The sequence below is a fragment of the Pelophylax lessonae genome (assembly GCF_965119305.1).
Source record: "Pelophylax lessonae genome assembly, chromosome: 1".
Lineage (NCBI taxonomy): Eukaryota > Metazoa > Chordata > Amphibia > Anura > Ranidae > Pelophylax > Pelophylax lessonae.
The window spans coordinates 264,637,188-264,655,510 of record NC_138768.1 but is presented as its reverse complement, the minus strand read 5'-3'; the positions used below and the strand labels follow the sequence as shown (position 1 = coordinate 264,655,510).

General features: G+C 43.4%; 1 protein-coding gene across 1 annotated transcript in view; it reads left to right on the top strand.

The window, feature by feature from the left end:
- Positions 1-18,323, top strand: part of MAPK1 (mitogen-activated protein kinase 1) — a 150,012-nt gene that overhangs the window by 116,580 nt on the left and 15,109 nt on the right. Inside the window, exons 5-7 of the mRNA XM_082263551.1 lie at positions 3,186-3,300; positions 3,391-3,522; positions 5,770-5,879. Of these exons, the coding sequence (XP_082119677.1) occupies positions 3,186-3,300; positions 3,391-3,522; positions 5,770-5,879 (357 nt within the window). The remainder of the gene's footprint in view (positions 1-3,185; positions 3,301-3,390; positions 3,523-5,769; positions 5,880-18,323) is intronic.

Genomic DNA, 18,323 nt, shown 5'->3' with positions numbered 1-18,323 from the left:
GTACTTTGACCTAATCTGTCGTTTCTTCCTAAGGTTGTTTGATTTTCATCTGAATAAAGACATTGTGTTGCCTTCACTCTGCCCTAAGCCCAAACATAGAGTTTTCGTTACACTCTTTTGGATGTGGTTCGGGCCATCAGGGTCTATTTTTAGACCACTGAGTCTTTTAGATAATCGGACGCTTTTATCCTTACCGTAGGCTCTCGTAAGGGATTGGCTGTGTCTGCGGCGACCATATCCAGATGGATCAGGCAGACGGTAGTTCAGGCTTATTCACTGAAAGGTCAGGTTCCTCCTTCCCAGATTAAGATACATTCTACGAGAGCGCGGAGTGCCTCTTGGGCTTTTTGCAATCAGGCATCGGTTCTGCAAGGCAGCAACTTGGTCTGTGTATATGTTTACAAAATTCTGCAAAGTAGGTGTTGGCATCTTGGGATTCTTCCTTTGGCCGCGAGGTTTTGCAGGCTGCAGTATTTTTTTTTTCTCTTTGCGGGTGTATGTGTTTTTCAGGGTGAGCTCCATGTTGCCTGGTTGGCCTTTGGGGAGTTGCGTTTCCGTTTGCGTTGTCTTCCCAACCCTCATGAATATACTGCTTTGGGACATCCCTATAGTCTCTGACTAGATGGAGCTGTGTCTGTTGAATGATGGAGAACTGGATTTTTGTAAGGACTTACCGTAAAATCTTTTTCTCTGAAGTTCGACAGATGCAGCACCCGCCCCTCTCCTCCGGATTTAAATGTTTTTTTTTTTTTTTTTCTATTCTAAACACCGCTTGCAACTAAACTGTTTGATAGCAGGGTGTGTGGGGTTATGCCTGCAGGGACAGCCCCCATTGGTGTGGTTAAGCTTTTTTTTTTCCCTGCCTAGTGCCTATTCCTGATAGGAGGAGCATATCCCTATAGTCTGACTAGATGGAGCTGCATCTGTCAAACTTCAGAGAAATGCATTTTACGGTAAGTTATTACAAAAATATCCAGTGTGGTTTTTTTTTTTCTCTACTGTTTTCTTTTATTAGGTTTTAAATTAGAAGGTAATAAAATAGTGTAATAAAATAGTGTGTATGTGTGTGTGCGTATGTATATGTATGTGTGTGTGTATATATTGTATTTTTATTATTTTTTGCCTGTGCTATATACAAAAGTTTATAACGCAAAAAAAATAAGACCATAAAGAGAGCTTTATTTGTGGGGAAAAAGACGTACATTTTATTTGGGTACTGCATTGCATGACTGCGCAATTGTCAGTTAAAATAATGCAGTGTCGTATCGCAAAAAGTGGCCTGGTCGTGAAAAAGTAGGGGGGGGGGTGGGAGGGTTAAATCTTCTAGAGGTCAAGTGGTTAAGCATTGCATGTTAAGAGGGGAGTGTTCTCTGACTAAAATCTGTGCACATTCTTAGCATTTGTACAGAGATGTGTTTATTTTTTTTGTGGCATGTACTGATATTTCATGCTGAAAACGCATGGACATGCCTTTCACAGGGTAGGGCTTGACATTTTTTTTTTTTAAATAAACTTACACCCAAGCACATTGCCACCTACCCACCCTCTTACTCAGTGCAACCTCGACTTTTATATTTTACCAAAAATTGGGTAATTTGTTGCATTTTTGTGCCCCCTAAAATTAACTTTCAATTTGTTTTTTACTGAATATTTATGGTAATATCGTGTGTGACATAAATTGGAACTACCACTATTTTATTCACTAGGGTGTCTGCTTTTAGAAAATATATAATGTCTGGAGATTTTATGTAATCTTCAGGCCTAAACTGATTTTTTAAACCGAGAAATACCACCACCGAGCAGAGTGACCGGGTACTCTTACCAGCTGCATAGACCCTTGAGGGTCAAACCGAGCCCAAATAAAGATGCTGACACTGACAGGGAAGACCGTTTCCAAAAGCCTCTTTCCAAGACACCTTCTTTCTTGCGGGATTCTACACAAGAGGAGTCGGGGGAACCCGGGTGTAGGAGTATTGGAAAGAGGCTTTTGGAAACGGTCTTCCCTGTCAGTGTCAGCATCTTTATTTGGGCTCGGTTTGACCCTCAAGGGTCTATGCAGCTGGTAAGAGTACCCGGTCACTCTGCTCGGTGGTGGTCTTTCTCTGCTTCACATTTTCCATCAATTTAGTAGATGTGGACTTTGCCAGCACGCTGGGACTTACTTTCTTATATTCATCAGTTTGCTCATTAGCACTGTTGATCATAGACTAGCGTGACACCATCCTATAAAATCATCTTGTAGATATTGTTTTTCTATCTGTGTCAGCAGCTTATCTATGATTGAATTTTATACATGGTTTTATTGCATATATTGATTTATTTTATTGGTGCATATTTTATATGATTTTAGCGCAGCAATTTTACTATTATTTTTTTAAACGTGTGAAAAAAATGCAAAAAAAGCTCTGGCTGTGAAAGGATAAGTTCACCTTCAGGAACATGTTACATGTTCTACCCATAAAATTTGTTAAAAACTGGCTCTTAATTTTTCTTTGAATCTAGGAGCCAGCTAAAAGTTAAGTCCTGACACAGGATGCATATCAAGGGTTATGATTAGCTTAAATATGTTTGTTAGCACCAAAGATTTGCTCCAATGCGTTACCTCCATGTATATCAGTCCCTGTCCTCAAGAAGCTTGCAATCGAAGCTCCCTATGTCGTATGCATTGTCAATTAGCGTCCCTTGTTTTTGTAGTGTAAGGCTGGCCATAGATGGTCCAAATCTTGGCCAGTTCAGCAGGAACCAGCTAAGATTCGAACCGTGTGTTGGTAGGTTGAATGTAATAAGTTGATCATTCAATTTGGGTACAACCAGTCTGCCGGATTCACTTGCGATTATCACTAGCGGTTGCTATAGCCGCTTGCAATAATCCCTGTCTTCTCACAGCGGGGATGGCTTCCCCTGCCAGGAGCAGACCGTTACTTGTCAGGATGGATTCCGCTGTCAGCACGGGTCCGTGTAGATGGGATCGTGCAAATTTCTTTCCTGCCACCAAATTTGCAGTCTATGGCCTGCCTAAAGCCACTATGCTTTCCAGACATTTTGTTCTCCAAGCCTTATTCACTGCTGGGTACTCATCACTGGGTTTTAGGTGACTTATTTTTTTTTTTCCTTCAAATTTGGTGCTTGCTTTATACCACTGCATCAAATGCTTTGTTTAACAGTATTTCATTTTCTTTTAATAGGGATATACCAAATCAATTGATATCTGGTCTGTCGGCTGCATTCTTGCAGAGATGCTTTCTAATAGGCCCATATTTCCAGGAAAGCATTATCTTGATCAGCTTAATCATATCTTAGGTAAGGGCAACCGCTAAAGATGTTTAAGTAGTGTAAAATTATGATAAAAATGCGTGACTCATTTTAAAAATGTTTGTTCTATATTGACAGGCATTCTTGGATCTCCTTCTCAAGAGGATCTAAACTGTATAATAAATTTGAAAGCTAGAAACTACTTGCTTTCCCTCCCTCATAAAAATAAGGTTCCCTGGAATAGGCTGTTCCCAAATGCAGACCCAAAAGGTAAATGTATTACCCTTTTTAAAAGCATTCTTCAGGTTTAGAAATCTAGGAATTGCAATCTTGGTGTAAAGATATAAGCTCAGGTGGGTTTCTGCCCCAGAAGAAGCATGCATATCGGGTCGCCTGACACTTTACTTTTCTGCATACTTGTTTTGGGTCTGTCTTTCACAAAATGGTAAAGTGAAGATCAAGATGACAGCTTTGAAGTTTTCAACCTAAAAATCCAATTGAGCCCTCTTTACCTTATAATTGAAATGTGGGGGCATTGGGCTTCTGGAGAGCCAAGGCCGCTCCTTTGTGTGAGAACCATGTTGTGAAAATGTCAAATGGCCCCATATTTGAGTATATGCAGCCTGACTGCACTAAGATAATAGTTCAAATTGGCTTTTAGCGAAGCCATATTGGCAGCTCACACTTTTATATCTTCAGGGTATTTTTTACTCAAGGTATGTTTGACAAGCAGCAGTGTTGTGTGTTATCGGTATTGGCAGAAATCTTTTCTCTGAATTCGGGTCTAAAAACTAGGGGTAACTTATGACGTACATGTTCTATGTTAGAAAATAGGAGTTCATTGTGTCAGTGATCTAAGATCGCGCCCCCCCCCCCCCCCCCGAATTTCTAGCAGTGCCATGCTTTCTGTGTACTATAGTATCTTTAGGATAATGGGCATTTCTCCGCATTCATCCAGGTTTACATTTCGTTACCTTTTTTTTTTTTTTTTTAAAGCTTTGAAAGATTTAAAAACTGATTTCCCCAAGTTATAAGCCACATAGTGATCTTTCTGAGACATTTAGAGAATTTGGATGTATATTTATAGTATACATGCATATTGTGGTATCGATTTTGAATACTCTTTGCTTTAGAAGGATGACTTTTGGGGGGGGGGGGGGGGGAAGCATGTGCATATTCTATACACACACACACACACTTTTCTTCCCCCTTAAACGTTATGCTTTTTAACCAGAATCTGGAAGGGTTGCCTTGGCAACTAAAACACAGCCTGACAACCAGATCATAAAATCAGAAAGCCTTTTGCATACTACGGTTAGCTGTTAATTGTAGTCTTAAACCTGGGGAGGACAAGATTGTGAACCAGTCTGATGCTTAAGGCTGTTGACAGACAACTTGAATTCCTAGCAGTGGGTGGCAATAACGGCACAAGCGAAATTATGGGCCAAATAGCAGTTTCATGTCATGAAATAGCAAAAAATATATAATGGTGTGTCGCTTGAAATAATGAGAATAGGATGAACCGCACAGTCCATAAACAAACATATAATGTTTAGATATCAAACACTTGGAATAAACAGATTCTTCCGAAGATGTGATCCCAAATTGAAGATATGAAACACTCCACGCTCCGATAGCCCAGTGTAGAGAAACCACCACCAAGAAATAAGATTGGCCCCTTACCACAATGAGTTGATCCCCATTACAGGGATCGTATCCAGCATGTATATCGGATCCAAAGCCTCATTCAGGTCCTACACCGACTCCTATATCTCTGACCCGCTCCACTCGTAACATAGTGATGATGGGGGATCACTTCCTCAGCACCTTGTTCGTAGTGTTTTCTTTTCAATTAAACGTTATCAAATGTATAGATCAGCCTTTCTCAACCATGGTTCCATAGAATCTTAGGGTTCCTCCAGAAGTAGATGGGGGGGTTCTTTCAGCTAAGAGAAATGTCTGTCCAGTTAGCAGCAACTCAAATCTGTGCTTGTTTACAGAGCTATGGCCACCACGGCTCAAAAAATGCCTCGTGCTAGTTTTCTGCGGATGCGCTGCGAATTCAGCCATACAAAGTGTATGGCTGAACTTGCATCAGCACAGGAGATCGCATGTAATGAAGGAGCAGTGCGCTCCGAAATTACATGCGATCAGCGCATCCGCACAAGTGTGAACCGGCTCTCAAGCCTCAGATATTTACAATTGCTTCTTGCCTTGTTTGAAAAAAAAAAAAAAGTCCCATTGCTTTAAACATTAAATAAATATCTACTGTATGATGTATGGAATAAGCTTGGGAAGAAAAACTATATTTGGCATCTATTTCCAATATTCCAGCTGATTTATTTTTTTGCCTTGTGCATACATTGTAACTGAATAGCGTAAGATAACATTCTTTTGCAAGTAAAATTTAAAAGTGGATTCAGTTCAATTTGTTAAAATCAGTTATACAAAGAATCAAGTATAGTAATTTTTTACTGACACCACTTAGAAATCGCACTTTTTTTCTTTTTTTTTCAGCCCTTGATTTGTTGGACAAAATGTTGACCTTTAATCCACATAAACGAATTGAAGTAGAGGCAGCTCTTGCTCACCCTTATCTGGAACAGTATTATGACCCCAGTGATGAGGTATGTTATGGGTTGAATACGAAAAATATATCGAACTGTATTAAGTTGAAGAAAAAAATTGTATGTTTTGCACCTTGGTTTGTAATTGTACATTCCTTTATAAGCAGATTACATGTTGTGTTAAACACCTCATACTTAACTAGTGTATGCTGTGCCCAAATAAAGCAGAGGACTAGTGATGAGTAATGCCTGTAGGCTCTCTGCAGCTTATCTTTTCTTAGTACCCTTTTCTTAGGGTACTGTTTAGGCAGAGTTAACCCTAGATGTTCTTTATAAGATAGCAACTTTTTGATTTCGGGTCCTCTTAAAGCAATTGTTACCCTAAAAAAAATAAAAAATCCCATTCCCTTAAAGCATGTTATACAGTACAGTGCTGGTGCTGTCATTTGGACCTTGTAACGCCTTAAAAAAAACAAAAAAAAAACCTGGCTGATACTGCCAGTTTTTGCCCTCCCCTGTGCACTGACCACAGTGTATCAAAGCTGCTGAGCCCTGACACTGTGGTCCATGTACGTGTCTGTCATCCGCAGCCCTGCACTGTCCTCTGTCCCCCTGGAGTGCCAAGGTTCACCATCACTGCTCTAGGGCCTACAAGATATGACCACGTAGAGGGAAGACATGTTGCTCATTTCACTAAATCGGTCAAGTTATGCACTTTGCTAACCACAATACTGGACTTCAATAAAAGGGGGTGGAAAAAATACAATATATAGTAATTGGCACATATATAACGTAGGTACAAACATATAAATCCACATATAATATTGTTACAATAGCCAGTTGTTACATAAATAAAAGGGGGGTATGGGGGAAGTTTGGGACTTTACATGAGGTGTGTGGAGATGATTGGTGCATGAACAGGTGAATAAAAAAGATTGCGTAAGGCGGGTCTCACGTGATAGTATTAAAGCGATTTAATATTGTTTTAGTCGACATGCATAAAATTACATCATGGCATATTGTGAGTGGTACAACAGATGAATATGACAGACCAAATATACTCATGTATATTTGGTCCCCCCTCCTTTTATTGAACAATAGGGATGGAAGCACTTTTCTCTTACGTCCTCCGACAGTCGCCGCCTCTTCATATTCGTCACATATGGGGTATTAGACTTTGCTCCGAAGGAGTAGCTAGGCAACAGAATATGTTAACAATAAAGCTTTAACATATCCCACCCTCAAGGGGTGGTCCCCTCAGTCAATACCCTCCTACTTCCTGCAACCATATCTCAGTTTTAATGTCTAGCTTGTCAGGAGTGGCTGGCTCTCTCTGTGCTGGGACTTTTTGTCCCAGACTCTTTCTTCTTTTTAATATTTTGTTTGAGACGCGTTAGTGGCCCCGTGGCATCAGTACAGGCTGATGTACGCTTTTCCACCGATTCAGTTGCTGTCCAGGTTCCTTCGCAGGTTACACTCGGAACGCAGCACGGTGATTCTTGTGGCACCGGACTGGCCTCGCCGGTCCTGGTACGCAGACCTCGTGAATCTGGCGGTCGACGCCCCCTGGCGTCTGCCTCTTCGAGACGATCTACTGTCTCAAGGACCGATTTACCATCCTGCTTTACAGTCGCTGGCTTTGACGGCCTGGTTGTTGAGACCGAGGTCCTGAAGGAGAAGGGTCTCTCTCCAGAGGTCGTTCATACCTTGATCAACGCGAGGAAGTCTTCCTCGGGAAAGGTTTATTACCGTACTTGGAAGGCCTATTTTGCCTGGTGTGAGTCCAGGGGGTTTTCACCCCGCACGTACTCGGTTTCCCGTGTGCTGTCTTTCCTTCAGACGGGTGTCGATCAGCGTTTGGCGCTGGCCACGATAAAGGGTCAGGTGTCTGCGCTGGCCGTTCTGTTTCAACGTCCCGTGGCTTCCAACTCCTTGGTTGGCACTTTTATTCAGGGTGTGCGGCATCTGGTTCCTCCTAGGAGGGATCCTTTGCCCCCCTGGGACTTGAATCTAGTTCTATCTGTGTTACAACGTGCTCCTTTTGAACAGATCAGGGAGATCTCGTTGTCTCTGTTGTCCAAAAAGGTCGCCTTTTTGGTGGCGATCACTTCGGCTCGCAGAGTGTCGGAACTGGCGGCTTTGTCCTGCAAGTCTCCGTACCTGGTTGTTCATTTGGATAAGGTGGTCTTGCGACCTAATCCTTCTTTTCTGCCGAAACGAGTTTCGGAATTCCATCTTAACGAGGATATTGTTTTGCCTTCGTTGTGCACGAAGCCTAAACATCCAAAGGAGGTGAGATTGCACTCTCTGGATGTTGTTCGGGCGATTAGGGTTTACCTTAAATCGACTGAGTCTTTTCGTAAGACGGACTCCTTGTTTGTTCTTCCAGAGGGTCCTCGGAAGGGCATGGCGGCTTCGGCCTCTACCATCGCCAAATGGATCAGGCAGACCATTGAACAGGCCTATGCCTTGCAGGGGAAGGTTCCCCCTGTGCCTGTGAAGGCGCACTCTACTAGATCACTGAGTACGTCTTGGGCCTGCCGTCATGGGGCTTCTGTAGCCCAGGTGTGTAAGGCGGCGACTTGGTCGACCGTGCACACTTTCACAAAATTCTACAAAGTAGATGTTCAGGCATCGGCGGATGCTTCCTTTGGCCGCAAGGTTCTTAGTGCGGCTGTTCCCTAGGGTCCCTTGTTGGGGACTCCTGGCTGTTGGGATATCTTTTGTATCCCCTGGTTTTTTTGTCTTTTCCTGGGTTGTTGCTCCTGTTGAGCACTTATTTTTGCTGTTGCCCAGCTGGTTTCCTTCCTTTGGTAAGGTTCCTTTCTTTGATGTGGAGACTGCGTTGCCTTTCGGCGCGGATGCGTTTCCCACCCCTCATGTTTGCACTGCTTTGGGACGTCCCCATATGTGACGAATATGAAGAGGCGGCGACTGTCGGAGGACGTAAGAGAAAACGGAATTTTTGTAAAATCTTACCTGTAAAATTCCTTTCTCTGAGTCCTCCGACAGTCGCCGCCCCCGCCCCTCTTTTGGGGTTTGAATGTATACTCTACTGCTATTCCACTAAAACTGAGATATGGTTGCAGGAAGTAGGAGGGTATTGACTGAGGGGACCACCCCTTGAGGGTGGGATATGTTAAAGCTTTATTGTTAACATATTCTGTTGCCTAGCTACTCCTTCGGAGCAAAGTCTAATACCCCATATGTGACGAATATGAAGAGGCGGCGACTGTCGGAGGACTCAGAGAAAGGAATTTTACAGGTAAGATTTTACAAAAATTCCGTTTTTCTTAGTTGGATAGTGCTTCATATACATATAAAGTCCCACCACTTTAATTGTTGTTGTATCCATCAATCTTTTTCAATACTAGACTTGCTTGCCAGACGACACATTGGAAGAAGTCAAGGCGGTGTAAGATGAATTATTAGGGATTCTACCTCTAATAGACAACTGTAAAAACGCATGCCTAGTGCATTTCCGAAGGCTTATTGTTCAAAAACCATACAGCCAAATGGATATTAACAAAAAAAAAATGTATACAGGCCTTGTATGACCCTAAATCTCAATTCAGTGTGGGAAATGCATGGCCAAACACAACACTGCGCTGGCAAGCTGATGCGTTTCTTGGGACACACCCCCTTCAGCGCTCTGAATAAGGGGGTACATTCCTCGACGCTTAGTTTTATACAATAATTCTTCGGTAATGTGCTATGCATGTACACCCTCCTGTGTGCTCTTTTACAGTGGTCTACTAGATTCCCTGATCTAAGGAGGGCTGGAACGACAAGGCATACCTAAAGGATGGTCCATTGTTTTTTGAAGATCCATGGATGCGCTGGAGGTGTGTGTTTTGTGCATTCTACCTCTAATGTTCCATTCGAGACTTTACCCCAGTGGATAAATGACTGGTGTTCCAAACCCATCTAGCAGTACATGCTTAACCGCTTGCAGATCGTATACTGTGTGTATATATAAGGTGGATCTCCTGTGCAGTATCACGTTCCTAGTAGTGATCCTGCGCTTTCAGGTCTGGGATGCTCACCACTGGTGACCCACTCTTGCTGTGATTGGACGCAAGCCAATCAGCAGGTCCTGTGGAATCTATATCTGCTTGGACTTGCCGATCGTTTGGGACACGCAGTTTCTGTTAACAAGGCAAATTGCCATTCTGTCAGTAGGGAAGGTTTTAATCCAGTGTTTCTGCAAAGCAGAAACATGGATCAGTGCCTTCCTCTAGTACAAGCACCTCCCACATAGCCAAGCACTGGATGGGCACAGTTGACCTTTTTACGCCCCTGATGTTATCCCCTTCCCAGCTAGTGTCAGAGTGATAGTGCGTATTTTTAGCACTGATCATTGTCACTGGTTCCTAAAAAAAAAAAGTCACTAAGTTGCTGATCGCCACCGCCATTACTAGTAAAAAAAATAACAAAAAATTCCATAAATATATTCCAGTTTATAGATGCTTTAACTTTTGCGCAAACAAAGCAATATACGCTTATTGGGGTTTTTTTTCTTTTAAACCAGAAATATTTACATATGTACATACATATACAATTGTCAGTTAAAGTAATGCAGTGCCGTATCACAAAAAATGGCCTGGTCAGGAAGCAGGTAAAACCTTTCGGAGCTGAAGTGGTTAAAGTAGGTCAGTCAAATACTAACTACTTAAGCCTACTCCCATTCCAAGCCCTATTCTAACTGCCCTTTAAGGGAAACATATCTATACTTGGGGAGGGTGTGCCAGTCCGGTCACCTGATTTCCCCAGCGGCCGGCTTTTAGCTACGGTGGTCTGCACAGAAAAATCTTTTGGTAGTACAACTGAAAAAAGCTAGGCAATCCCAAGTAGTAGTAATGCATGAAGGAATGCAAGGTCACAATGTCATGTATTCTTTACATCCTACAAGACATTGTGCATTGAACTAAAAAAAGAAGCTGACCAGTTTGGGGAATATGAAGAAATAAAACAGAGCTTACCAAAGTGTTTCTAACTGTGGTGAGAAGACCTGTGAAGTTTTCTACAGTGGGGAAAAATTATTTGATCCCCTGCGGACTTGGCAAGTTTGGCTACCTACAACGAAATGAAGGCTCTATAATTATAGGTGTATTTTTAATGGTAGCGACAGAATATCAACAACAAATACAGAATAACAACAAATTCAGAAAAAAAAACACAATGCAAATGCTATGAATTGACTTGCAATTCAGTGAGTAAGTATTTCATACCTACCAAACAACAATAATTGTGGCTCCCACAGACTGGCTACAGTATGTGCTCATGTGGTACACAGATTAGTTCTGTCCAATTTTTAAAAAGGTGAACCTAACGACAACTTGTTTTGTGTATAAGACACCTGTCCACAGAATCTCTCTTCCGTTTTTAAATCTCACCATCATGAGCAAGACCAAAGGGCTGTCAAAGGACATCAGGGACAAGATTGTAGACCTGCACAAGGCTGGAATGAGCTACAAGAGCATCAGCAAGAAGCTGGGTGAGGAGACGACTGATGGAGCAATTATTCGCAAATGGAAGAAATGCAAACTAACCATCAATTGACCTTAGTCTGGAGCTTCATGCAAGATTTTGCCTTTTTGGGGATAAGGATGATCATGAGAAAAGGGAGGGATCAGCCCAGAACTACACGGGAGAAGCTTATGAATGATCTCAAGGCAGTTGGGTCCACAGTCACCAAACCATTGGTAACCCAATACACCGCCATAGATTGAAATTCTGCAGCCCCCGCAAGGTCCCCCTCAAGAGGGCACATGTACAGTTTTTTCCAGGGTTGCATTCCCTGGACCTCGTGAAGGGCTGACTGCGTCTGCTGCGACTATTTTCAGATGGATCAGGCAGACGGTGTTGCAGGCCTATTCTATTAAGGGTCAGGATCCTCCTTTCCCTATTAAGGCGCATTCTACAGGGGTGCTTAGTGCCTCCTGGGCCTTTTTGTCATCAGGCGTCCATGGTGCAGGTTTGCAAGGTGGCCACCTTGTCTGTGCACACTTTTTTTTTATAAAGTGGATGTGTTGGCACCTTAGGACGCTGCCTATGGCCGCAAGGTTTTGCAGGCTGCTGTATGAGAGGACTAGTCCTTTTTGAGGGTGTAATTTTCAGGTGAGCTCCAGTTCTTGGTTAAGCTCTTTTTACCTGGTTGGCTAGGTTTAGCCTTTTGGGGAATTATATCTGATGTTTTTCCCCATCCCCCACGTCCCAGTGGTCAGAAGGATCTGGAGCTGTCTGTCAATAAACGAAAAATATTATTGGATATTTTGTCTTACTGTAAAATCCTTTTCTCTGTTGTTCAATGGTGGACACAGCACCCACCCCTCTCTTGAGTTGGGTTATATATCCTTCTGACACTGCTTGCAAAAAAACTGAGTGCCTATAGCAGGAAGTGGGACTGTCCCATAGGCGTGGTAGTTTTATCCTGCCTAGTGTCCTCCCTTAGGGGGCAGCATAACCCAATGGTCAAGAAAATCTGGAGCTGTCTGTCAATGAACATCAGAGGAAAGGATTTTACAGGAAGACAAAAATCTAATTATTAGATTGGATTGTGAGATGTCTTGCACAGGTCAATTTGACCCATCACAAAGATGTAATTTTTTGCTAACCTATTAAGTGAGTCAACTGCAGCAGGCAGCCCCTCCTGCGCGAACGGACATAGTACTAGGCCTGGTGCTAGGGGGCAAGCGCGTGCCGCCACCGCACTCACCCCCACTCGGCGGTAAGGATGCCGATGCATGGGGCAGGCGGTCGCGATCGCTGCCGGCCACCTGTGATTGCTACCCGCTGAGAGGACGGGCAGCTGTTGTAAACGCAGCTGACCGTTCTTCTCTCTGGAATGATCATAGCGCCTGTGATCCTTCTATATAGGATCACAGGTCTCTGATCATTTCAAAAGCCCATCCCCCATATAGTTAGGACACTAGACCTAAAAAAAAGGTTTTGACTACACCTATGGGCAGTCACAGGAGATATATTCCTATATTCCCCCCCCCCCCCCCCCCATAGGATGTCAGTTTTATTCTGCCTAGTCAGGAGTAAGGACTTGGTTCCTTGCTGGGATCTGTGGTCCTGGCAACATTTTTTTCTAGTTTGTTTTTTCTCCGGATTTTTCCCCTGTGAGATCTTAAAGCAACTAAGCTGGATCTGGGCGACAGGCTAGATGTATAGATCCAGTGGTCACCCCAGCTTTGCGCCTGGTCGGCCACGACAGTCCCTCCAGACGGGGACTGGCCCTGCGAGTTAAACGTCTTGATGGGTCACACACGACCGTGTCCTGCCGTTCCTTTGGTCGACAGCCCCCCACTTCGGTGGAGAGGGGTTCTGTCAGGAGGTGGCGCCCGCAGGTTCCAGGTATAGTGAGTAATTGTCCCTCCCCTCTCTCCCTGGTGGGTTTTGGGGTGGATGCGTTGGGACACCCAGGATTCCCCTCTGTCCTGTCACGCACCACCCCGGTGGATCATCGTGGGGGACTCGCCTGTCGCTACCAGGAGGCTGGAGGGGCCCAGAAGCTCCGCAGGCCGCATGGGGCCGCCATTTTCTTGTAGCCCATGTGCTGCATAGGATCGGCGGCCATGTTTCTGTAGCATTTTGCGGTGGATTCCCCATTGAAAATCAGTGGTGGAGCCCCTCCCTATTCCCTAGTGCTGACACTCGGGTTTTTTTTCTTCTGATACTGCAGACACATGCTGTACAGATATCCTGGTGCATCTCTGGTGCGGGTGGCAAGTCTGGGGGGTCTCTCTCTGCCGAGGGTCTCCAGTGGTTTGTGCCTAACCTCTTTGGGGCAGCTGCGACTGAGGTGCAGGTTACGTTTGGCACTCACAAGCCATCCAGAGCGGCAAAGTCCTGAAATCGGACAATGCCATGGCCGTGGCTTATATCAATCACCAAGAAGGCACCAGAAGTGTCCTTGTGGCCTTGGAAGGGGCAGGCATCCTTTTATGGGCAGAACGCTTTGTTTTCCGGCTCTCTCCGCTGTTTACATTCCAGGAATGGAAAATTGGCAGGCGGATTAACTCAGTTGACAGACTTTGGATCAAGAGAATTGGTCTTTCCATCCGGAGGTGTTCCAGCAGTTGTACACCATGAGGGTCCCCTTTATCCTTTTTCTCTGAGAAACAAGTATCCCAGGAAGCACATTGTTATCCCTGTTATCGGAGGTCATTAGGGAAACACACCATCCTATCCATCCAGCACATTCAGCATTCCAGGAAGCATAATGGTATTCCAGTACATCGGAGGCTATTGGAGAGATACATCGCCTCATCCATCCATCCATCCAGCACACATAAATTGGAGGAGTGTGATCGATTGGAGATTGGATCTAGAGGGTCTGCAGGTTGACCATATACACCTGAAAACGCTCACTTGAGTGTTAATGGAGGTGAGCGGCCATTACACACTTGTGTGGATCTCCTAGCTCACGAATGGTTTCCTGCACTGGGTCGTCACTTGATTTGATAGGGGTTCACTCTTCAGAGGGCATTTACTTGGAATTTTCACATCACCTTTGAATTTTATAATATTTCTTTCTTATATTGTTATATCAGTGTTTATCTTTTACCACCTGGTTCATTGAGCACTTGTATCTGGCATTTTTTGTTGCAATTATTTTTTGATTAGGTTTATTTTGGTTCATCCAGTAGGGACATCTTGCGCTGATTCTTCTCTATATTATAATATACTCTTTATGTGGTGACACTAAGGAATTAGCAGCAAGGTCCGGGTGCTCCAATCTTTATACCAGCCTCCTCATAATTTCCCCCCTCTATTTTCTAGTGGTAGTGCATAGATCTATTCCTCTTTAACTTCATTCCAGCAGTTGTGCCTTCGTTTGGGCACTCCAGAAGTAGATCTGTTGGCATCTCGGATCAACCAGAAAGTGCAGAGGTTTTTGGCTCTCGGGACCCTCTGGCAGATGCCACAGACGCGCTGGTGGCTCAGTGGGGTCAGTAAAAGCTCATTTATGCCTCTCCCTCTCAAGTTGCTGCCAAAACTTTGCAGGATCGAGGCAGAAGGGATTCCAGTCCAGTCCAGTCGGGAACTTCCTGTATGTGGAACGCACGCCAAGAGCGGCGCCACATGTTTGTTCAGATATTATGCCTAATACATTATTCTATTCTGTAAGTATTCAATCGACTTTTGGGAAATAAAAATAGCCTTAACTACTTCACGATGTATGGTCCTCTCTTGTTTTAATGGTGATTTCGGAGACGGGCCTAATAAGGAGGTCACATTGAAGGAGTCTTACACCAGATCCCGGGCTACTGTGCAATAAAACCAAGGGCCTTTTTTCAATCTCAATCCGGTGAGTGGGGAACCAAGAGGGCACCTACCACTTTACAAGCACCTTTATTCACTTGGCACTTTGGCACCTATCGGATCACAATTTAAGGACTTCATTTCACCATATTTATCGAATATTAATTTAATGCACTTTAATACCTTTTCACTTTAAGGACTTTATATTAATTCAATGCACTTTTATATTAATATTACAGAAACCTATATGCACTTTATAATGGTATAATTTGATCTATTTAGATTATAGCACTATAGCACTTTATATATTGAATCTATATGGTATAGATTTGTTTTATTTGTCCACTATTTAGTCACTAGCGCTGCATAAATTTGTTTTTATTCAACAGCTCATTTATGCCTCTCCCTCTTAAGTTGCTGCCAAAACTTTGCAGGATCGAGGCAGAAGGGATTCCAGTCATCCTTGTGGCTCCGGACTGGCCGCACCGAGCTCGGTACACCGACCTGGTCAGGCTAGTCGTAGACGTTCCTTGGAGACTTCCTCTCTGGAAAGATCTACTGTCTCGAGGGCTAATCTTCCAGCCTGCTTTGACGGCTTGGCTGTTGAAAGCCAAGCGCTGAAGGACAGGTGATTGTCTGCTTCAGTGATCCCCACTCTGCCTAAAGCGAGAAAAGCGACTTCTAGAAAGACCTATTATCGTACTTGAAAGTCGTATATTGCGTTGTGTGAATCTCTTGGGGCTCCCCCTCACTCTTAACTCTGTGGCTCGGATCTTTGCTTTCCTTCAACGCAATATACGACTTTCAAAAATGGCCTTGAGTACTATCAAGGGTCGGGTCTTGGCCTTGGCAATTTTCTTCCAAAGCCTGTTGGCCACCCATTCCCTGGTACGTAATTTTTTATCCAGGGGATGCAACACTTGGCACCTCTGAACCTTAATTCAGTGCTGTCGGTTCTCCAGGAAACCTTTTGAAAATATTCAGGAGATTCCCCTGCTTACCCTATCCCAGAAGGTGGCCTTTTTGGTGGCTATTACTTCTGCATGCAGTGTCTGAACTGGCGGTGTTGTCCTGTCCTTCTCCCTATCTGGTGGTTCATAGGGATAAAGTGGTGCTTCATCCGGATCCATCCTTCTGAAGGTGGTTTCCAGTTTCCACTTTAAATGAGGATATTGTGCTACCTTACCTTCCTTGTGTCCTAAACCTAAACATCCTAAGGAATTTGCACTGCATATTTGGATGTGGTTAGGGAAATCAGGATGTACTTGGCGACTACTGAGTCTTTTCGAAAGTCAGATGGACCAAAGAAAGGGCTGCCACTATTTCCAGATGGATCAGTTGTGCAGGCTTATTCAAATAAGGGTCAGGTTCCACCTTTCCCCGTTAGGGTGCATTCTACTTGGGCGCTTAGTGCTTTCGCCATCAGGCATTTGTGGTTCAGGTTTGCGAGGCGGCTACCTGGTCGTCTGTTCACCTTCACAAAGTTTTACAACCTGGATGTGCTGGCATCTGCAGATGCCTCCTTTTGGCTGCAAAGTTTTGCAGGCTGCCTTTAAGTCTTCCTTGAGGGCGTTTAATGTTTTTTTTTCAGATGGGACTCGTCTTGTTGTTCTGATGAGTCCTATGTTGGCTAGTGTCCTACTCCTGTAGGGGCAGTATAACAATACTGTTATGAAGAACAGAGATTGCATGTCTGTCAATGAACTTCAGAGAAAAGGATTCTACGGTAAGACAAAATCCAATTTTTGCGCAAGCCAATCAAAATACGCTTATTGCGATTTTTATTTTTTTATTTATATTTTTTTTTTTTTAGAAGAATACAAATTTGCCTAAAAATGATGAAGAAAAAAATTGGATTTTAATTTTTTTTTGGGAATGTTTTAGCAGAATGTGAAAAATATATATTTTTTTTTCTGAATTGTCGCTCCCTTTTTTTTTTTTTTTTTTTTTTATAGTGCAAAAAATAAAAATCACATAGGTGATCAAATACCGCCAAAAGAAGCTCTATTTGTGGTAAAAGATATCAATTTTATTTGGGTACAGTGTCGCACGGCCACGCAATTTTACGTTAAAGTAACGCAGTGCAGAATCGCTAAAAAATGGCCTGGTAATTAAGGGGGCAAATCCTCTGTCCAGAAGTGGTTAAAGGCATCCTTAATCTAAAGTCAGATTTTCGCTGCATTTTAGCCCTAAAAATAGCATTCAACTAAACCCATTAAGTATCCCCTGTATTGGCTTTCTTTTTAGATGACTGAAAAATTTGTAACTTTTTATGCTGTAAAGTTAAAACTAGATGTATTGCAGACTTAGTCCCTGGTCACACTACCGCGACTTGTCAGACGACTTGGTCGCCTGACAAGTCGTGCTCGATTCTGTGCTATGGGAACCGTTCTAATAGGAGCGACTTAGAAAATAGTTCCTGCACTACTTTTGACCGAAGTCGGAGCAACTTGCATTGACTTCCATTATGTGAAGTCCGTGCAAGTCGTGCCGAAGTAGTGTCGCCATAGTGTGAACCGACTCTTACATTGAAGGTTCATTAAGTTGAAGTAAAGGCTAGTATGTTTACTTAAAAACACTGCCTTCCTGCTCACCATACCTGTGCTGCATACGGTTTGTAAAAGATCTGTGTAATAACCTCATCTTTAACTGACTTCAGTTCAGTCACCTGAATTTGAAACTTCAGTTCCTCTATCAGCAAGCTGCAGGGACCAGGGAAGGAGCATGAACAACAGTTCCCCTGGCAGCAAGCTGCAGGGACCAGGGAAGGAGCATGAACAACAGAGGGGGGCAGTTGAAGCTGGCGGGTGACATCACAAGCTGACATAGGGGAGTTGCAGCTTCCTTCCAACACTGCCCCTGAACTAGTGGACTATTACCCTCTCCTTAGGATGACCCTGCATTATTAAGAATTTAATCTTAAGGACTTTTTTTTTTGTTGGACTTTTTATCCTAAAAACAGAATAACTTTTGCTTTGCACTAAACTACATATGAGGTGGGAGGCGCAATCTTTTTTTTATAGTAGCCTTTACTTTCACTTTAAACAATGCCTTGGCTTTGAATGTTTCTTTAAATTGTTTTACTTTAATTTACATTGTTCTAAATGGTAAATGGTTTTAGAATTAATGGGAATCTGTAAAGGGATATATAGGAGCTGCCATTATTTACCTGCTTTTTGAGATGCTCCAGCACGGATTCTTGTTTTTGTTTCACAAAGTGTACGTGAATGC